The sequence below is a fragment of the Centruroides vittatus genome, unplaced genomic scaffold (assembly GCF_030686945.1).
Source record: "Centruroides vittatus isolate TY-2023 unplaced genomic scaffold, ASM3068694v2 contig_738, whole genome shotgun sequence".
NCBI classification, from domain to species: domain Eukaryota; kingdom Metazoa; phylum Arthropoda; class Arachnida; order Scorpiones; family Buthidae; genus Centruroides; species Centruroides vittatus.
The window spans coordinates 1,183,545-1,207,721 of record NW_027122474.1 but is presented as its reverse complement, the minus strand read 5'-3'; the positions used below and the strand labels follow the sequence as shown (position 1 = coordinate 1,207,721).

Below are 24,177 nucleotides of genomic sequence, written 5' to 3'. Positions count from 1 at the left end.
TACACTGTAAGCTTTACTTTTGGAAGTCTCAGGGCTATTACATTGTAATCAATAAAATTTTATTTCAATTAACATAGTAAGCTGATTTAAGCAAGAAATTGCTGAATCTGTAGATTACATACAGTAAGTAGCCAACAAAAGCTATATTTCACTAAAAGCAGGCTACTAGTTTTGGTCCTGATCTTTATTGATCAGGACCAAAATTAGAATCAAAATTGAAATCAGAAACAGCAAAAAAAAAAAAAACAATGCTAAAAATGTAATATCAGTATTCAATTGCTGCTGTAATTAGTCAGATAGCCAACTTTTAAATTCAATGCTTTACTGTTAACAATAGAAAAAACATCTCTCATTTTTGCATGGGATACTTAGAGTGGAAAAAAATTCTAATCATTATAAATGCAGACAAAACAGGGAATTCACACTTGGGAATTCAGAAGGGAAATTGTGTAAACAGTAGTTTTTATCCCAAAATGATATATCTGCATAAATGAGTATGTACAATAATCCTGTGTTAACTTATATTACAAATTTATTTTAATATAAAGTTGCATCTCCTTTTAAAAAAGTATAGAGAAATTTTAATTGCACATAAGTAACTATTTAGTTATTAAAAACTTCAAAGCAGAAAATTGCTATATAACACATTGCTGACAGCAATACTACCAATTTAGATTGAAAAGAGTTGGCAAAATGGTTAGTGCTATTTAGTACAGATGCTCATTTTTCACTAACTATCTTTAGGTGTAACACAATTTGAACTTTTCAGGCACATTTTTAAAGAATCCAGTTTTGGCATAATTTTGAATGATGATCCAAATGAAGAATGCAGCATTTATGTAGAAAATAATTAGAAAAAACAATTTTCAGTGCTACTAGGAGCTTCATGCAAAAATAAAGGGCAAGGCAGTCCAAGTAACATTGGATAAATTTATGCTTTAATAAAAATATTTACCATATTTTACAGCATCTAAGATGCAACTTTTGTCCAAAAACAGAGGGGCTCAAAAATTGCCCTGCATCTTATATGTGAGATTGTGACCTCCTGTAGATTAATGAATTCCCTAAATGGCTTCAGTAGGTTACAGGTAACCTCTACCTAGCCCAACTCTTGAATAAAAATATTATTAATTAAACATATTATTATTTTTTGCTATATTTTTTGAATATTTTAATGGTTAATTTTAATTGTAAATGACTTCTTTTAAATGCCTGTTTTTACCCAGAATACAGTAAAAAAAAAAAAAATCAGAGTCAAGTACCAAAGGCTTAAACACACTAAATAGTTTTCCCTAAATATCTTTTACTGAAATGAGGATGGTCTTATATGCCATAAAATATAGTAAAAAAAAATTTAAATTAAAGATCATCTTTTCATTGCACCTTGTAGTTTTTTTACTGAATTTTATGACCTGTTATCAAGTTAGTTCTAATAATTTTCTAAGTGTAAAATCCCTTTTCAAATTGGGGAATATATTCAACAAGAAAATCATCATTTTTCCTAATAAATATATCTTCTGATTAGTATAGATTCAACTAGTGTGGTAATTTTCTGGAACACATTAGCTGCACTAACTTGAGTTTTATATAACTATATAATATAATACTCAAATTATATAAAACTATATTTATATAATACTACATGTATTAAGTAAATGAAAATGAATTATAAATACAATTTTTCCAAATATTTACATTTGGAAAAGCAGTGGAAAAGCAGTGGAAAAGCAACTCCACTGCCTTAGTGGCTTATGCCGCCAAATGAGATAAACGAATAAAATAGGATGCGGCCAGAATCATTAAACTGCTAAGAACTTTAATACTATTAGGTTCTTAGAAATGTTAGAAATTTTTAAAGCCAACCAAAAACTATTTTGTATCAATCAAAGGGATGCTGATACCTCACATATGGCATGGACATCCTTGTATGAAATGCAACCTGGACTTGGTCCTCTAATAATTATTTTTGTTTATATTAATCTTTATTTTTATTTGTATTATTTGTAATTATTAATTGTTAACTTTTTTCTGTGAGAGTGTTCTCTTTAGAACTCTTTTTTATTTTAAATAATTTCCGTCGAATTCGATATGTTTGTGTTCATTTTATTTTAAATGGTATACTTCATTGAGGAAGGCCTATGGTATTAGGTCAAAAGCATTATGACTTATTAAATATACTGCTGGAGTTGCAAGGTGCACTGTTTCTTTTGTTTATTTCTCCAATTAGATCTCATTTACATTTTTTTAAAAATATTTTTTGATAGTAATTTTATATGAAACTATTGGACTGCAGTATGTTAAACTATAAGAAAAGATATGTATGTCAAAATTTATGATTTACATTCATATTTATCTTTATATGCAAGATTAAATTATACAATTAATTTTGTATTATATATATGTTATCAACTATTTTAATTTTGGTCTTATATTTGCAAAAATAAAAATCTATCACATATATTTTAAAATTATTTAAATAACACCTGCAAATTGAAATTCTATTTTATCTCCATTACCTGATGGTGATTCCAGTTAGTCCAGTCACAAGCAATTTATTTGATAATGATTTTATAGGTAACAATATATATAATTTGTTCTATAAAATGTAAGGAAAAATATAGATATGAATGATTCTACGTTCTTGGCTTTTCTTATTGAAATACTATTTATACCTGTGTAGATATACAGGTATGAATATTATTTCCTAAAGATTTAATAAAACACTATACTTTTGAAAGAAATTAGATAATTATAACTCATTAACTTTAAAAATAATTTTATTATACTGAATTACAGAGTATAATTAATTTAAAACCTGACCTTTCCCTGTTTTCTTTACAGAAAAACCTGAAAAATGATTTTTTTTACCAATGGTTTTTCTTTAATTGTACACTACTTTGTGAGTGTTCAATAAATAAATATAAATGTAAATAAAATAAAATTAATTTTAAATCTGAAATATTTTAATATAAATAAAAATTATACAACTGTAAAGTAAGTAACTGATATCTGAAGATTTATTACATTTCTGTCAAATACTTTTTGATGTGGAAATGATATTCTGTATGAAAGAAATAAAAAGTTTATTTTACTTTTACAGAAAAAACTAAATATGGTAACATTCTAAAATGAGTTAATAAAATGGTTCTATATATACTAATTAATGAATTATCTAAAACAAATTATTAAAAAAAAAAAAAAAAGAATCACATAGTATAATATTCATATTATTACCATTTATATATGCAATTTATTTTGTGCTAAGTAAATTAAAATTGGTATGACAGGATCATTGGTAATTTATCATTTTTCAAGATTATCCTGAAGATTTATAAAAATATCCTATAACACTTTAACACACACACCTTATGCTTCTGAGAACCAATATTTATTGACTTACAAACGTTTTCAACCTGATCTACAGGCCATCGTCAGGTACTTTGAATTTTTCTGGAATATTTTTGTATTTGAGCTCTTATTAAAAATGCATTTAATTATTGCTCCATCATGTATGACAGGCGGCAAGAATTAAATAGGATCAGAACCGTTGCTAGATCCTTGGGATTTAGAGAAAAAATCATTGAGGATTTAATAAGATCATACTCAGATCCTAACAAAGAGGACAAAGGAGAATATGAACAAAGAAATTACTAAATTCACCTACAACAGAGGAATGTCCAATATCACGAAGGAAATTGCCAACTACAAGAAGACATGATTAATATACAAATGGGTTCCCATGGTTTATAGTCTACTTAGAAATGACAAGGATAAGATCAAGAAGGAGGAACAATCTGGTGTGTACAGGATACCATATAAAAATGATCAACTAGACATGAACAAAGAATATATAGGTGTCACTACCAGGAATTTGAGCTACAGGCTTAAAGAGCATGTGTACAATATAAATAAAGGGCACTATCCAGAGTAGCACAAACAGAAGGTTCGGTTGTTGAATGGAATGAGGCTAGGATTGTTAAACAAGTGCACTCACCATCTTTAGCAATGACTATAGAAAAATTTGAAATATATAGATCCAGTCTTACTGGCAAATGTTTGAACTACAAAGATGCCACAAGTTTACTATCGGCACGGAAATATATGATCAATAATAACCCAGTATAATACAATACATAACCTGCACTCAGTCGATATATTGGGTTGTTCAGAAAGTAATTTCGTTTTTTTCATAGAAAAATAAATGCAATATTCTTATAATAAATAAATATTTTATTGAATTGTATATTGACCATTTTGATCAAATACCTGTTGTCATTGTTTCTGGTAGTAGCATGATTTCACATTCATAAAAATTTTGATCGTTGTTCACAAAAAACTGATCCAAGTGATTTTTGACATTGTCATTTCAAGTAACTGTCTTACAGTTAAAAAAATTTTGTATAGACCGGAACAAGTAATAATCTGAGTGTGCCCGATCTGGTGAATATGGTTGGTGTGATAACACATCCCATCTAAGCTATAACAGTTTCTGATGAGTTACCAAACTTGTGTGAAATTTGGCATTATCATGGTAAAACATTACACTTTGTTTGTTGATCAATTCTGGCCTTTTCTGTTTGATGATATTAGTCAATTTGTTTACTCAATGGCAGTACACTTTCGAATCAGTTGTTAAATTGTCTGGTAAAAGCTCAAAAACAAATTTCTTTAAAATCCCACCATAGAGAGCATCTCCCTTTAATAACATGTGGAACCCATATTAAACTGTTTATTATTACTTAAAACGAATTGGTTTCGTTTTAAGTAATAATAAACGGTTCAATTTAACAGATTTAATCTCTTAGTGATTTCACGTGTTGTTATATGGCAGATTGCTTCAATCAGTACCTTTATTTTGTTTTTCATTGGCTTCAAAAGGCCATTCAGAATGTGGTGTATCTTCGATATTAAAATTGCCAGAACGTAATTTTGTAAATCAGTTTTGGCACTGTCTTTCTTTCAACACATCTTTTCCAAACATGTACCATAATTTTTTTCTTGTTTGAACAGCATTTTGGTTTTTTAGTTATAAAAAAGCAAAATATGCCGAAAATGATGCTTTCGATTTTCCATATTTGATGGGTCACCGAAAAAAAAACAATTGTACAGAATCAAACAAAATTTTTTACAAATAAGCCTTAAAATGTCAGCTGTCGAAGTATATAATGAAAATGTGGTTTAAAATAAAATTGGCTGGTAAAAAATACAATTAATTCCTCTCGTAATAAAAAAACAAAATTACTTTCCGAACAACTCAATAATTAAGTATATTGTGTTGATATATTTGTATTTTATTTATTTTATTTTACTTTACTTGAATACATGTATTTTAATTAGTTAAATTTAACATTTTTAGATATATTTGTTATTTAAACAAATTGTTCGAACAGATATAAAAATTTGAATTTCTTTTCACATAATCGTTTGAACCTGGAACTAATACAAAAATGTCAGAAAAATTCAAAGTACCTGGCGATGGCCTGTAGATCAGCTTGAAAACGTTTGTAAGTCAATAAATAGTGGTTCTCAGGAGTGTAAGGTGTGGGTGTCAAAGTATTCAAAGAATCTGAGTGTATAGTGAAATATCCCATAACATTAAAATATCACAATCATGCATATTAGAAAAAAATGCATATTTATAGTACTTCAAAAGGATAATGCATTTAAAAAATGTTTCATGATAAATACAATAGTAATTAATATGATTATAAATTCACAACAAAAATCTATGTGTACATAATTTTGACAACTTTCATAAATCAATTTCATTTTCTAAATTTTTTAGAGCTTTATTTTTCAATAAATCCCTTTTACTTCTATTTTTATTAAAATGAATATTTCTATAAACTTTTATACTTGATTTCTGACACATTCAAATTGTTATAAAAATAGTCATATTAAAGTTACTTTATGACGACAAAAATAATAATCTTCAAATCAAGCAATAATGAAATTAAAATAATATTAATTATCTAATATAACTATTAAATTTAAATGTACTAATTATTACAAATTATTCATAAACTTTACAACTGAGTTTATAATAACCTGGCATAATTGACAATTTTCAAAAATATATTTATCTGAGATCATTATTTTAATACCTCAATTCATAGGCAAGTAACATTAATCATTAATCAATTATAGATTTTTTTTACAAAAAATAGAAGTAATTAAATGATAAGAAAATTGATCATATATATACACACACATATATGAATTATACAATGTTTAGTTTTTAGTTTTATTAGTTATTATCTTAATTTTTTAGTGTTTCACATTTTTTTTATTTCCATTAATAATAATTAATGCAATTCATAAAGGTCTATTCAAATGCAACATAGAATATCCAACAATGTAAAGTAACATTTAATTAAACGTTCCATTACTGGTTTTAAAGAATTAAAAGCTATTGGTTTTTTTCAGTAACCTATCATACCGTTTCCTCCATCAATAAAGCGTATATCAACAACTGTTCCTTGTTACTGAAAAAAAGCCAATAGCCTTTAATTCTTTAAAGTAACATTACTCTTAATTAATCATAAAAGTATAATAAAAAATTTTGAAATATTTTCTTGAAATCGAACTGAAACTCAAACACTTGAAATCGTTGAAAAAAATGCAACAATTAATTCTAACTGGAGTAAAGGCTAACTAGCAATACATTTACAGCAAATTCACACAATGTACAGAGGATGGTTATGTACCAGAGGTTAGTCGTTTCAGCAAATTCTTTATGTTGCTGATAAAGCATGCTGCACTCAATAACAGTTACACTATCTACATGAATCTATTGTTGCAAATGTTGGACAATTGGGCCTATAGCCAAAATGTTAGAAGCAATTTTGAATATTTGTTGTAATCATTTCTAGTAGTAAAGTCAATAATATACTTGTGACATTAACATATAAAGTAATGATTACTCGTTGGAAATGATTGCAAAATTACTTGCAATCATCTTCTATGATTGCATAAATCTCTTTTCGTTGATAAACAGATCACAGGAAGTTTTAGGGACACAAGTTAAACAGATATTTAATTTGTAAATTTTATCAATATTTCTTAATATTTAAATGATGATTGACATTGATGATTAAATATCTAGTACAAGTAACTGAATACAATCAATAATATTTCTCATATATCTTTTGGCATATATTAATATTATTGAATTTTGTTCATTTGTTTCTGATCATTTTAAATAATTGTAAAAAAAAGTTTTACTTTATAAAATATCAAAATACTTAATTTTAATTTTATTCATAATAATGATCATTTTCTATTTAACATTGTTTCATTCATTAAAAATTAATCAGTTATTAAATATTTTTTGATTCTTTGATAAACTTTGCTTCTTACACTATAATACAGTAGCCATTCACTGAAAGTTATATCACTAAAATTTTGTTATATTGAATTGCATCATTTTTGTTAATACTTGCATTGTTTATGTATGATGATTATTATATCATCATCATGCATAAACTTTCTCTCAGACAGTGAACATTTTTAATTTTCTGAATTTATATTTATCATTCCCAACATTACTAAACATCAAAAATTCCAATTTTACAGTCTTGACATCATTTTTTCTTTTACCTATATTATTAACAAAATTACAATAAAATTTAAATATTAGAATGTTTCGCTTTCTGAAGAATCAATGAAACAAAATTTTTATAAAATGTTTAACACTTTCATAGATTTTTGAAATAAACATAACTTATTAAAGAATGTAATCACTAAACAGGCTGTTATTTAGTTTTAATTTATGAGATATTTTAATTTTATATGGTAATTTGATATTTTAATATTTTATTTGGCTTGTATATAAGTAATAGAAAACATTCCTTATCTTGACATTTATTTGAGCATATAATATAGTGCAAAGATTTACAAATTATAAAGTGAAAAGAATTTTGGGTTTGTCTCTATGATTAATTCTTTCTATAAGATGAGAACCACATAGTTATGAAACTGTCATCCTACAGATAGTTATTAAATGTAAATCCAAATGAGCATTTATTTATTGTGACATCGTCACAATGGTGGACTGCAGTATTTTAACTATACTTTTAATTTATTTACTTTAAAATATGTGCTCTCCACCTCAAATTACCAGTGGCTTGCCCCTGTACATCATACTTTTCCTTTAATAATAGAGACTTGCCAGTCATCTATCTACCACCTTTCATGGAAAAATTTTTAAATTTAAATAATGATTTCCGGTTTGCATCAGAAGTTCGTATGTAGTTAATCGGGACCTCCTGCCCCTAAGGTTTCCATATCTGGTCTTGTCTTTCATCTATCTAACTCTGTTCTCGAGATTAAGGAAGTAAAGACAGACAGACAACAGTGGGAATTTATAGGTCTACAGTTTTTTCAAATTGCAGCTCAATAATTGTTTAAAATATAATGCTAACCACAAAACTAAAAACTATATATTTGTCGATAAAACAAAGAAATAAAAGATTTTTGAAATATTTTTAACTGTTGTATTACATTTAACTACTGAGCAGCAAATCACGAAACAAAATAATTAAAATATTTTCAAAATACAGATTTATATTCAATATGTTTGGGATGATGCATATATGCAATTACATCATTAAAAACTACATATATATGTATTAACTACTTAGAAATAATAAATTTAGTTAGAATTACATGTAAAATTACTTAAATAAGAAAATGTATTTGTAAAAATGTAAAAGTATCTAGGGTAGATGTACCAGTTTTGGCCAGTGTAGTACCAGTTCTGGCCAGAAAACAAATTTAACTTAAAAATATAATCACAAATGAAACAAACTTTTATTGTTAACTGTGTGAACAGTTAACAATAAAAGTTTGTTTCATTGGACAGATTTGAATATGTGGTGATTATATTTTTAAGTTAAATTTGTTTTCTGGCCAGAACTGGTACATCTACCCTATTCAGGAAATTGCTATGACTCAACGTATTAAATCTATTGGGTAATTTTGTTACTGGAAAATTGAAAGTGATAACTATATCTTAAATATAACTAAATCTTTAGCCTCAATCAAATTTTTCAAGATCATAAAGTTATTAAGGTTGACGGGTTGGTTGCTGTTTTTTGGCACTAAACTTATTAAGAATTAATACAAAGAATCAAAAATTAATTATTAAGTTACAGATCAGTAATGTATATGTACAAAACAACATTCAGATATTTATATCAGCTAATTAAGCAAATAAAATTTCTAGGACAATATGAATGAAACAATTACTAATACTACACTCCAATGCTATTGTAGGAATGTACTATGATATTCAAAAACTATATGAAACACAGTTGTGATGATAAAGATGAACAGAATGCTATTCCACATACAGTCATCAGAGCCAATGTGAACCTTTGTGGGGCCAGGTTACAAAATTGTACAGGCCAAAAAAGGAAAAAAAACTGCATTCATACATACTTCTAATTTTAAAATAATAAATTATTTACTATAATACAAAGTGTGAATACATACCAACATACAACTTATTTTACAATTACATGTAAACTACATATGTTTTAGTTTACTTCTTTAACTATATATTCTATATTTGAATTTTCATACATATATGGTATGAAGCATAGGATCCTGAAAAACTTACAACGAACTTTTAGTGAACTGTGGGACTGAGTTCCAGAGAATTCACTGAGCCTGCCTTGCATTAGCCCTGATGATCATACTATTCAAAAATTGCAATTAAATAACCTCAGCAGATAATAAACAATTAGTGATAAATTTTAAACAATTCAACTAAATTAGAAAGATACAATAGAATACAGATTACAGATACAGATATACAGATACCTTATTTTATACTGAGATTTGATTCTTGTAGATGCCAGCAAATATCAAATCAGCATAAATGAAAGACAATTTACATTCTATTTCAACAGGATGCATTTCTGATGTACAGAAATTAAGACTTTTCTTCATAAAACAGAATAAAAAATGTATATAGTATATTAAATATAAATCCATATGTCTAATGGGTATATTATATTTATTCTGTAAAAAACATGAATAGATCCATAAGAGTACAATCACAGGACAAGAAGGAAAAACTAAAAGAACTTTTAGGTATTCACTTACCTAAGAATTATTTTCTGCAGTTTTTCCTTCTTGCAGTTTCTATTGTCTTTTTCAATTTCATCAATATTTTTCATTATCATTGTTACAGTGAAACAGTCATATTTAAATCATTATAAACAGTAGGATTTAATTGCTCATCCTCTATTAACTTTCACCTTTCCTTCTAATGCATAAATTTCTAATCACATTTTCATTGCAAAATGTACATTTTTACAACTAGACACATTTTTAATTGTATTTTTTGTTTAAAAACACTAATTTATAAAAATATGAATGACACAATTGAACTAACAAATTATTAAGATAAAATATTAATGTTCACAATAAACTGCTATCATACAGCACAGTCAATTATAAATAGTTTAAGTATTAAACCTGCAGATATCAAAATTTAAAATAAATTTACCCTTAAATCAGCAATTGTTGGACTGCAATTTGAAAAAATTGTAGACCTATAAATTCCCACTGCTGTCCATCCATCATCTTTCCTTAATGTAGAGAACAGAGTTAGATAGATGAAAGACAAGACCAGATAGGGAAACCTTAGGGGCAGGAGGCCCCGATTAACTACATACGAACTTCCAATGCAAACTTGAAGTCACATTATTTAAATTCAAAGATTTTCCTATGAAAGGTGTTAGACAGATGACTAACACCTTTCATAAAAGTATGATATACAGGGTTGAGTCACTATTAATTTGAGGTGTAGAGCATATACCGTATTTTACGGACTATAAGACGCACTTTTTCTTCGAAAAATTGCCTCCAAAATTAAGGTGCGTCTTATAGTCCGTAAAATACGGTATATTAAATTGAATTAAAAATACGATTAAAAATTGCAACCTGGCAAAATAACTGCTTTTTATTGTAAAATTGTCACAATGCTGGATTGCAATTTTTAATCATATTTTTAATTTCTGTAAGAACTAATATTCATCCATATCAATGCTTGCCTTGTCAAATATCTTTATTTCACGAATTGCTGTCTAATAACCATAGACACATTTTGGAATCATTTATTCTCTCTTCAGTATGTTTAGTAAAATACAGGGTGGTTGTAATTAAAGTTGCCCTACTCAGAGCTGTCTAAAGCCTGTTCTCATAGGCATATTTTGATGAAACTTGGTATATATGTTATATGGACCATGGGGAGAAGGAAAATGCAAAAAAAATATTTAGTTTGAATTTTTACCACTAGGTGAAAAAATGGTGCATGAAGAATAATAAACACAAAATGGAAACACGCAAAAGGTTTTTATTCACAACGTTTGTTCAGTGTATAATCGACTTGCATCAATTACATGTTCAAAATGCCTCACAATGCTGTAAGGTGTTTTGAACATGTGACTGATGCAAATAGATTGCATTGTAAGGCAGTTCAAACATGTAATTGATGCAAATCGATTACACATTGAACAAATGTTGTGAATAAAAACCTTTTGCGTGTTTCCATTTTGTGTTTATTATTCTTCATGCACCATTTTTTCACCTAGTGGTAAAAATTCAAACTAAATATTTTTTTTGCATTTTCCTTCTCCCCATGGTCCATATAACATATATACCAAGTTTCATCAAAATATGTCCACGAAAACAAGCGCTAGACAGCTCTGAATATGGCAACTTTAAATATAACTACCCTGTACATAATTTTTTTTATTAGTATATTTTCATAATTTATGTAAAGAAAACAATTCTCTACTTGGTTTTTTATTGATCTTATTAGATTTCACAAGACATCTTTGTAATAAAACAATCATATCTTTGGTCTAACAATAATTTAAACTTTTAAATTTTTACTTTGACTAATTATAATTAGATATTTGAATCCAGAGCATTCCAAAAAATATAACAGTATGATTTTCAAAAATTTGATTAAGATCAAAGTTATGTCCACATCAAATTTGACAATTTCAGTTTTCTTCTGTTATAAGTAATAATAATAATAATAATAATAATAATAATATTTTCACATCATCATTATCAATGTATTCAAATATTCTTATTGAAATATTTCGTTTTGTATGGAGCAAAGCATAAAAATTAATTTAAAATTTAAAAATTTTAATGCAAGATCTAGAATTACAAAGATATTTTTTAAAGTAATGTTCTTGTCTCTCCCTGATTTTTGACAATGCAAATTAAAGCTTAAATTTTCTGAATATATCACACTTGAACCTTGGGCTATATTAAATTCGTTTTTAATTAAATTAAAATAACCTGCCTAACAACACTGTCATCTTCTATAAATATTAATACTGTAATTAGAAATATATTAAATCCAGATAGCTCACTGTTACATATACTGTACTACTTGCAGATGTAGCAAGTTCAAGTTCTATTAGAATCTTAATCTTAAATTAATCAGTTAAATCAAAATTAATTTTTGATTATTAATATTTATAAAAGATGACACACTGTGCACCTGTAGACTAATTTATTTGTAAAGAATACACCATTATTTAGTTTTGATTCTTTGATAAATCTATAAGTTCTATTTTTATTATCAAAAACTTAGGATAAATCAGTTATACATACTCTAGTCTATAAAAAAAAATACTTACACTGAGTTATTTTAAATCCATCAAATTATTCTATAAAAACTAATATATAGCTCTATACATAGTGTATATATGTTCTTACAGAATACACTACACCTTTCACAATAAATATTGCAAAATATAAATTTTGTAATCAATAAAATGTATAAAATATTAGCTAAAATTATATCAGAGTGCGTTAATCGAGAAAATAAAAATTTGAAAGATAAAACTAAAATTCTAAGTTAAAACACTAATTAAATATAATTTATAGCTAATATAAGCCCAACTCAAATATATATAAATCGGAGAGAATTTCAAATATTTTATTAATATATTATTGTAATGAAATTGCGAGTAACAAGACAAATTACATAATTAATTAATGGGATTCATTTCGATTAAATGCCGAGATAACGGTGCGCCGCGCCGCGTCGCGCCGCGCCCGCTTAGCGTGCCGCGCGCCGAATAAATATGGCGCCAGGCTAAAGCGCATTTAGTGTCATAAACGAGGGAATGCGACGGGGGAGAAAGAGAGAAAGCGCGAGACTTTCGTTGGGGCGACAATAATTATAACGGGCGATTTTTATATAAGCGATCGCGCGACGAGATGTCGGTTTCTGTGCCAAACCTCTCGTCAAGTATCATACTTAGGTTAACGATGGCTCTTCCCTATGCCAATTGGCCAGGAGGGAGTTAAAGTGACAGATGGGTAAAACAATAAAAAAGCGAATAGAGTACAACAGCAGCAAAAATTGTCGTACGAAGAAAATTTCTCTCTTTTAACAAATGATCTTCGGGAATATTTTCTTATGCGTTTAAACAAATTACCCGGAAGAGTTTTTAACTCGACGGTAATTATCTGGCAGATACCGCCATCCCAAAAGATATCCGATTTCTCCGACTGGTTTGTTTATGCAATAAAAAAACTAAAAAGAAAAATAAGAAAATACTGGTTTTAAAGCCAACCGGGTGAGTAGCGCGATTGTGTATAATTAATCAAGCTGTCTCTATTTATAGTTCGCGAACGCTTTACCTATTAGCTTAGTTTTCGATTAATCATCTAAAAAATGCAACAAAGAAACCCGTCTTAAAATAACGGAGTATGGCGGCCAGATATATATATATATATATATACGTATAAGTAGTTTTCGTCGATAATTGCCGTGTAAATTATTAAGTGATGCGATAACAACACTTGGTGCGAACGGTCTTCGTGGATATGTTCCAATTATAAAGAACATAATGCAATAATCCACGGATCCTTATTATACTTCACGATGGGCCAACGTAACTATTAATTCACATTTAAAAAAAATTGGCATTCCGTTACGAATGTCTGCAATATTTTCCCGGATAGATGAAATTCTCTGCCAGTTAAAAATAAATTATAAAAACATGCGCAAGACGGAAACTTAAACGACGTTGTCCCGTTGCAAAGGGAAAAACTAATCGTCTCAAATTCGATCTTACGCATGTAAAAGCCATTAAAAAGAAAAGAAAGAAAGAAATCCAACTCACCTGAAGTTCCTGAACTTCCTTTTCCAGCTTCATCCTTTCGGATATTTCCGATTCTAGCATCTCGGAAACATGAGTGGACGTGGCCTGTTCTTCATTCAGATCCGACCAAAGTTCCGACACCTGAGAAGATGATGATAATTTACGATCCGCTATTCTACCACTATTATATCTGTAAACACTTTCCTTGCTGGGGGGTGGGGAAGTCAGCCGAGAGGGAGAAGTCAGGCGAGCGGGTGAAGTCAGGCGGGTGGGAGAAGTCAAGCGAGTGGGAGAGGTAAGACGAGTAGGGGAAGTAATACGGGGTGGCATCTTCGATGAAGGAGTCTTCAGGATTTCGAGAGAACGTTCTACAGAGCTGTATCGATTCCTGCTTAAAGATCGGGTATCGTTGAAAATACGCTGAGTCAGAGAAGGCTTTTCGCTGGACTTTGACAGGAAACGAAAACTGTTAGATCTTTCTTTCATATCTTGATACTTTTTTGACAGATACGATGATACATTGGATGTACTGGTACTCTTTTTTATTTCCGCTTTGGCTTCGGTTTTCTTGACGATATCGCTCGACACGCTGCCTCTGTTGTTATAATTGGTCACCGTTTTTTTCCTGATGGGAATGGGTGGAGTGGGGTTGGCATCCGATTTCTTGAATACTTTCTGCAGTTCTCTAATATCGATGGTCTGGACATTTTCCTTCTGGGAAGCGGCCGAAGCTTTACCGGTTGCCATTTCCGACTTGGTTACGTCGGATACTTTCTCTTTGCTTGCTGCAGATTTTTTATCGCCACCAGAAATAGCATTTAACTGATCGTTTGATTTACGATAAGCCGAATTAGCGTTGTTGTTGTTGTTGTTCCCGATGTTGGTTTTCTCACCATTGGTCCGATTCGGATCTTTGCCATTGGATATACCTCCGGATACCTGGCCCATCTTCGCCGTTTTTTCGGTTTCTTTTTTGATGGGTGCGATAACAGATATCGGCTTGACTAGTCCATTTTTTGGTGGTACCTGGCCGACCTTTACTACATTGCTATTATTAGTGGTGTTGGTTTCCGTTTTCTGGACGGGGGTTGCCATTTTTTCAAGCTTTTTTTCCAACTAACTAAACTACAACTACTGTTAAAAACAGAACTAAAATCCAGTTTGGCCCTTGTATATATATTCACATATTGGTCCTCATCGCATCGCAACGGATGAATTCTCCCCGAAACGAGTCTTCTGATTGACCTTGTCCACCATTTCACTCTACTTCCCTCTCATCGTCTTGGGAAAATGCGGTTTGACTGAAGCTAACACGTGCTTCACCTTCTTATTACACTAGTTTGTTCCTATTGGCACGAGCCTTCTCGAGTCTATTTTTGGACTTTCGTGTAACGGACTTTCTCTCTTATTTTGGGAGAGTCTAGTGTCGTGTTCTTCAGACCGATAACGCTTCCACCTCTCGACTGCATTTCTAGACTCCCGGTATCCAAAAAAATATATACGGTTTCGAGGCCATGCGGGGTCAAAGTTCAAGCTAAACCTTTGGCATCCCTCCAAAAAGTCGATACTCTGCCGGGATAATAAAGTTTGGCCGACGAGACGAGTTCCTAGTGAAAATGCACAGCTTAGCACATTCATTCCATGCCTAAGTTTAGCCTTGTCTGTCTCGTTCTTTCCGCTAAAATATATGGGTGCCACTATTCCCGCGAATTAACCACACCTCGACTATTAACCGACCTTTTTTTTTCAATATTACAGTTTTATAATATTGTATCGTCATGAATTATAAAAACATAAAACTAAAATTTTTGATTTTTTTTTCCAATTTTTCTCTTCACCCAAATGCAGCAAAATATTAAATATATATATATATTTCAGTAATTGAATTTCGGTATTGGAATTACCAATTGCAAAGTTTGTCTGGAACAATGAGATCGTAAATAAAAAGTGGGTCGGATATAAATGGGTCACCGTTTTGCCTTGGACGAGGATAAACCTTAATTATCTTAAACCCATTGAACCCGTGCGAATCATTACTTCATATACATAAATTATCAAATAGTTTTTTCCTACTGCATGGCACTTCAACATTTGAGGATTCATTAGCGTAAAATTTCCGGAAGGAAAAAAAATGAGCATGTAAATTTTTTTTTGGAGAAATTTAACACAACTCACTCCCACGTCTTCCTGCAGGTAAACATTCGTCTGCACTCTAAACTAAGTATGAACTTTCGGGGAATGGAAGAAATGAAAGACGAGTATAATATATTCTATTCTTAAATATTTTAAAAGGAAAGTCCGCTGTCAACACTCAAACTCGTTCCACATGGCTCTTATTTTTAATATAAGAACGTTTTTATCGTTATAAGTGGATTGGTAACATTTATAATTCAATCTTAAATGACATTTTTTTAAAGAAAGAAATGATGCAACTCGACAAAAATCATAAATCAGCAAGGAAATGTTTACGAAAAATAAAAGAGAGCAGCATTCAGCAGTTCTTAAGTACTCTCTAATTATAGATTTATTATCATAGAGGCACCGACACCACCAAAATATATTTTTGAATAGCTCACCTTCACTTCCAATTTATCATTGTTATGCTTTAACTCGATCCTTTCCTTTTCTAATTTTTCTACTTTCGCTTTTAAATTCTCTAGTTCTTCCTGGAAAAATAAATAAATAGTTTTTTTTTTTTGAGGAATTTTCAAAACATCCTTTAATATTCCATTTGATTCGTATGATACGATAGTGATATATGTATTTTAATTACAACCTGGACCGGTGTCAAAAAATCGAGTCGAAAGGAAACGTTGCAGGCAGCAAATCCGAGACATGTTGCGGACAGTGTGGACTAGACAAATTTCCAGCAATGTCAGCAGGAACTTTTGCTTACGGATTTTTTACTGCTTCTAAAATTGGAAAGTTGTTCCGGAACTGGAACTTTTTTTTAAAATATATGCGTATATTTATATAATGTGCTGACCGCACCGTATCCTTTCTGAGTCGTAGTGCCATGAGGATCCAATAGAAGAGAAGAAAACGAGCGGGGACATAGCCAAGATAATTAAACTTATGGTCGCGAGTGTTTCTTAGTGTGGCACGTAAAAAGTGACAATAAACAGAAACGGAAACAAAGAAAAGAGCTTTTGAGATCAGAGTGATGAATTAAATCGTATACAAAAGCGTTTTAAAACAAAGAACTACAAACTTGACGTTTATAAATGGCAAATAATCAATATTTAAATGAGATAAATCGCTGGAAACATTTTAACCTGCAATTATAAAAGTTAAAATGTCGATTTAATTGAAATTTGCTATCTTATATAACTTACTGTAAATAATAACGTTAACAATGTATCGTGTTAAGAGCGGAACTACGGAAAGCTTTCCAGAAATATTTTGTAATGGGTCTAGTTGAAAGCTATGCACAAAAATAAAAACGCCAACGACTAATCGAAACTTTGTATATAAATATTTTGTATTTATTTAGTCGCTGGAATGAACACAACAAACGAAACGTCGGGCCGTTTCATCCAGATGCAGGCTATATTCTAGGGCGCCGCTCACTCCCTATAATATCTTCCCCGCATTTAAACGATGCCGAAAAAGATTTCTAAAAAGGGATTTTTTTTTATCTTCTCGTCCTTCGAGAAGATAAAAAAGACGAGAATTGGCCTTCTAGAATCACTTTCGTGAAAGGGACACGGCACCGGGCAGTTATTAATAACGTCTGATAGATTATCCGTATTTTTCAGCTATAATGTTGACTAAAATCTCAATGTTTACATCCTTCAATGGTTTAAATACTTTATACTAATTATTTTGAATTTTTATACGAGCGAAATAAAATTAAATAAGTTATATAACACACAGCAATATTTAATATAGTGATGGAAATTAAAACCGAAAAAAACATTCTAGAACTATTTTAGAAAAAGAAGCAGCCCAAATTATTACCGAGGCAAGTTAAAGTATAAAATTTAAGCATAAACATCGTATTCATTAAACCTGTCAAAAAAAAAAAAAAAAAAAAAAAACAGCAATCGTTTCTGTCATTGAACGATGAAATATGAACATCCCGAGTTTTTCTTCGGCTTGTAGGCAGTTGTCTCGAAATGTCTGACATTTGTAAACATAACGAAAAACGGAATAAATCAAATTCTAAAATTTTTTTCCAATTTTAGACAGAATATCGAACTTAGATCGTGTCAAAGGAAGTGCGTTGACGTTTCGAAAGTTTTCTTGGCACTTCTTTGTAAACATTGTTTATTTTGGATATCATGCAGGATCTATTTGATGGATTGTTTTATAAATCAGAGGTGGTCTTTGGAAGAATTTAAATTTCTACAAGTTCCGCATAGCTCTATTGTAAATAAACTGTAACTCTCCCGACCTGTATAAAAATGGGCCTGTGTAGAAAAGAGAGTTCACCAATACGTTCACTGTAAAAAAAAACACTTAAAAAACAATTTTTTAAAAGAAATATCTAAAAACATGCGTGTAATATTTAAATACAAAGTTTTAAAACATGAATTCAAATTATAGACAAATAAAAATCAAAAAATCCTGTCCAGAACATTAACACCAGAAAACTAATTTTTTTTTTTTTTTTTTACTTGTTAAATCCAAATTACTAACAAGAATCGTTTTTAAAATTGTGTAATTTTAATAATAATAACTTTAAAAATCTACGTAAAAACATTAATTTAACTTTTTAAATTGTGAAACGATAGAAATTCTACTGATGAGTTACTTGCCCTTGAAGTGGAATTAAATCCAGATAAGGAATTGTTTGCGTTAACGTGTACGATTAGTTGGTGAAGTCTCTCCAAAAGAAAAGCATAGAAGGAGAAGAAACGCATAACGATCCTGATATAGTTGCTAATTAATATGGACCCGATAACTTACCAACCTGTCGAATAGCCGAACATTTTACCATATGGCATCGAGCAGGTAGAAGACAATGTAATTGGATTAGTTACAAGATATCGTACATTGGCAGAGATACAATAGTAGTCTATTGTACATTACTAAAAATATTGGCCAAAGTAGATGAATAGAGACTTAAACGGAACGCTTATGGTCTGGCGTAATTACGCAATGATATCGATTGCAAAGTCATTATTCACGCCAGAAAACTGTCACAATGTGATTGATCATCAGCGAATGCCTGTCGGAATGTAATGTATCAATTTAAAATCGGTCACAAATAGCATTTAAATCTAATTAAATGGTCACCTGAATTCTATTTATAAACCTGACCAACTTATATAACTGGGCCATTTTTATACTAAATATATTTATAAAATTCTACACTATTCTGTAATTTGTGTATACATATATTTTGTCACATTGATATACAGTATGTACAGTACAGTGCATTACATCATAAGTAATGTACTGAAATAGTGTAGTGAAAACACTAAAAATTAAAAATCATTACTAGATAACTATATTAAACATGTATTTTATATTATATTTATAAAATTTAATACGAAGATTTCATTTTAAAAGCTTTTCAGATAATTCAAACCATAATAAATTAAACTAAGCATTAGAAATTACAATTATTATTTAATTATGAGAAAGATAGTTTGATCAAATGATTTAGTTGATATTGCTAGCTACATATTTCCTTTTTTAATCCATAGCAGAATTTTTCTGGAATGTTAATCTCATTATCCCAGAGCTTTAACATCATTTTACAATACCTACAAGCTGTTTTAATTTAAAATTTTATGATGTTACTATGTTTAATTTTTATGATTCAATAAATACCATATGCTTTTCCCCTCCTTACTTGTAAAAAAGAATGTTGCTTCATAAGTTCTTACTACTTCGTTAAATATTCCTGACAAAACAGAAAAAAATTCTGAATTGTCTCTCTTGGAATTTGAATTAACGAAAGTTCAGTGTACTTTTAATTACAAAAAATAGCCAATAAATTATTATTCAAAAATGTAACATAGATTAGGCATCTACAAGTTTTTATAATAATATATTAATTAAAAAAAGAAATGTATATTTAGGAACTTTGGTTAGATAAACTAGATTCATATATTATCACCAAGATTTTAATTTGAAATTAAATTTTCTATCAAATGTTTTGATAATTGTAAATAAAGTATAACATATTATTAAAATCTTAAATTTTAATTCCAATAAATTTAGTATAATGATAATTAAAAATGGATTATAATAAAAGTTGAAACTTCTATCTCATAAAATTTATCTAATCGATAAATACAGCTCACAAAAATTATATTATTCGATTATTCCAAGCACAAAGACATTTCAGAAGTAAATCTAAAATAAAATATCCAACAAAATTTTATAACTACAGTTTCTGTTAACATCAAAGACAAGACTGTTGTGACTGTTTTACTTTCAAAGTCAACGTACTTGGAATTTTAACTGTAAAAGATCAACAGTACAGCAAGAGAATTTGTGTGTTTTTAGATTTTTCAATGACGTTAGTTGTTCAAGAATTTCAGTTAGATGTTATCTATCTATGCAGAATTTCTCAACAATGATGTAATTAAAATTGCAATAGTAACCAGGCCTTTGCAGAATTTTTAAAAAGATGGTTTTATTATTAAAATAAAACCATCCTTTATTTTTTCATAACATAGCTTATTAATTTTTACAATATAACACAATATAGTAGATTAAGGAGGAACTGAATGGGTACAAAATAAGCAAGCTATATTTGTATTTGATTTTAGTAGTTTTTTAAATTTAATTTTTTTAATTCTTTCAATATGGGAGGTTAAAACCACAAATCTCTCACAGGCACGACTTTGATAGTAAAAATTCAGAGAGCTTTCAATGAAGAACTAGTACACCGAATTACAACATATTTATTATTTTGATCTTGGCAAATCAAAATCTCTTACTTTAGACCTCAATAATTACCTATTTATCAAAAAGATTGTGTATTATTCAAATTTACTGATTAAAGTTTTGATTGAAGTTTTATATTAAAATCTAATTCATTATTATGATTCATCAAATTTATCATTGCAGAAAAATGCTCATATGAAATCTAGCAATGGGTTCATTCTAATAAAAAATAATTAATCACTTGATTATCAGAATCATTCCAAATATCTTGAATAACTTTTGAATGATTCACTCATCCCTTTTTTGATATATTTTAATTTAAAATAAAAAATAAATAACCCAAAAAGTAAAATCTCAGTTTAAAATCAACATTTTACACCAAAACCCATTTTCAGTCACAAGAGGATGATTTTGTCCCCATTTTTCTGTAAACAATCAGATAAGTTTCTTATTTCAATTGTAAAAACTAATTACTAATTAAACAAGTTATGTAATTCAATCCAATTCCAATTTCCCATGTTGATTTGTTTCCGTAGTGGACAATTCATATTAGTTTCAGTTTTTAAACATACTTATTTAAAGTAAAAAATTTCAACTACTTACTAATTTTACAAATTACACTGATTTATTTAAATACAATTAAAAGTAACTTGATGAATTACAATGACATTCCATTAACCTGGCATCATCAGGACTACATGGTGCTGGGTTACTGAATATGCCACCTTATTGAATGATGGAAGTTTCTCCAGTTTTTTCGATCCCCTGGACACAATTTTACATATTATCACATGTAAAATAGCACAAATACATTTTTTATGGTTGTTAAAACATGACAATTCAATTTTTTCAGGCTACTCCTACTCTTGGTTAGCTTGAAACACCTTTTACACTTTCATTGCATATAAATGCAGACATACTCTAATTGTCAAAGTACACAGACAGTAATGCACTATAGTTGTTTCCATAATTCTGTTGATTCCAAGTGTGCTAAATATTTCTGCTTATCATACCAAACCTGTATAGTAATGTCTTTAAAAAATCATGCATGAGCTAACTGGTTTTACTATCATAGAATCATGTTGTTGTGGCATCTCTACAAAAATTCAGGTCCCTTTCCAAGAACTGCATGTTTTGAGCACTTACATGAAAATCTTAACTCCGGACCTATCCAGTGCACCAATAACCTCCCCAACGACAAGCCCAATATGCTGGCTTATATATTTTGCAAGAATACCAAATGCTGGTTTGGCAGAATTTCACTGTATTACATTGTTAATAACAAAATTTTAAAAAATACTTTGAAAACTTATGCACCTTTATATTTTGTGAAAAACATAGATCAATCTCCTCATTTTAGTGTTGTACATGTAATAGATTACAAAAATTTAGTTTAAAAAGAACCATACAGATTTGAATGGCCACTTAAATAAACTCGTCACTAATCAAAACAAAAATTACTGTTTCTGAATCCAAAAATATCATTTACTATTCACTCAAAATATGCTCAAATATCAGGCAACTTGTAATACTTACTTGTAGCAACTTGCTTCAACGTATAAAGCACAAAGCTTTCAGCAAGCTGTATGCTTTTACACTCATTTTTGTCAATGAGCCAATAATATTTTTTTTAAATCGAATTTTTCATTGTCGATTCCTTCATCAAACTGTGTTTAAATGTTATATATATTCTCAAATCATCTTTTTTGGCACCAATTTGATTTTGGAAACAAGAAATAGTTTGCAGGAAATAATAGAAAAGATTTAGTTCTGCAATCTTACATTTTATCAAAAATAATTATCATTAAAGAATGAGGCTGCACATTGTAATATAGCAGAAACTCTTCCAAAACAGAGATCTTACTTAGTAAATTCCTCTAATCAAATGATCTAAAAATGTGTACATAATACGTCTTATTCATTATATGACCTGGTAAAACAAATTCTTTGTAAATTATTTGTGTACTATCAAATGATGTTATCAACATCACTTCTACATCACTACAAACAATGACTACAATTTGTGACATTAATTTTCTAATATGATAAATATGGATAATGAACAATATGGGAATGAGATTGAGAAACAAGCACACAAACAGATTCTTACAAGCTTCCGCATGCTTATAAATAGAATTTAATTACTGAAACTTATGTATACTGATGAAATCCTAAAGTTCATAGTTGTATCTTTCTGAGATAAGTACCTATAATACAAAAATTCAACAGACAAACATAAGAATATCCATTTTCTGTTGAATCATTGCGTGTTAGAATAACTGCTCATACAATTAAACTTTTAAATTTTAATTAATTGTTATTAGACATTTCTGATGATTATATTATAAATTATTAAGAAAGAGGCTAAATTTGAAAGCCAGATAATAAATTTCCTAATAATTTGATTATTATACCAAGCATGAATGTTTCTTCTGTTGATTGTCTTACAATACTCTTGTGCTTTAATATTGATGTCATTTAAATTTTCCAAAATGATGTTTGATTACTTACATAAGGAGATAAGGAAGACACATTTGAATGATATGTTAATTAATCATCATCATCAGTCATTCTAAATTTCAAACTTATATTTGAATATAATATTGATCATACAATCAACAATATCTGATCATAATATTTGTATTCTCTCAAGAGTGAAGCACATAACTTATTAAATACATATTATCTCCAAATTTTAAGTTACTATTCCTTGTTATACACAGTGTATTTGGATAACTGAACACTGAAGCACATATACTAAAAAACATTCACATAAATGCATTGCATCAGAATAATAAAATAAAAAGTGCAAAATACAGGTTCCTCATACAACATGGTACTTCTACAACACAGTTTTGCTTTAGCACAGTTTAAAAATTAAGGATATCTCTTGTACAATACAACATCCAGTTTTACTCTAACATGGTTTTGGAAATTCTCCATACAAAATTTCACAAATTCTTCATTAAACTTCATTATTCGATATTTTTTTTTTTTATTCAAGTAAGCATGCGTACTGTCTCAAATTTGCCCATGGATTTCAGAATATTGAAATTTTCAAATTATTTTATGCTTTTCATCAGGTTTACTTTAATGAAAACTGATAGAACAAGAAATAAAAAATTGCACTAACTTTCCTATCAACCAGGTGTCGTCACCAGGTTCATAATAAAGTCAATTTTGG

The 24,177-nt window shown here is 29.1% G+C and overlaps 1 protein-coding gene across 1 annotated transcript in view; it reads right to left on the bottom strand.

Annotated features, from left to right (window-relative positions):
- Positions 1–24,177, bottom strand: part of LOC136980983 (unconventional myosin-XVIIIa-like) — a 116,959-nt gene that overhangs the window by 37,894 nt on the left and 54,888 nt on the right. The window contains exons 20-21 of the mRNA XM_067277183.1: positions 16,724–16,813; positions 14,169–14,288 (exon numbers count right to left, since the gene is read on the bottom strand). Coding sequence (XP_067133284.1) covers positions 14,169–14,288; positions 16,724–16,813 — 210 coding nt within the window. The remainder of the gene's footprint in view (positions 1–14,168; positions 14,289–16,723; positions 16,814–24,177) is intronic.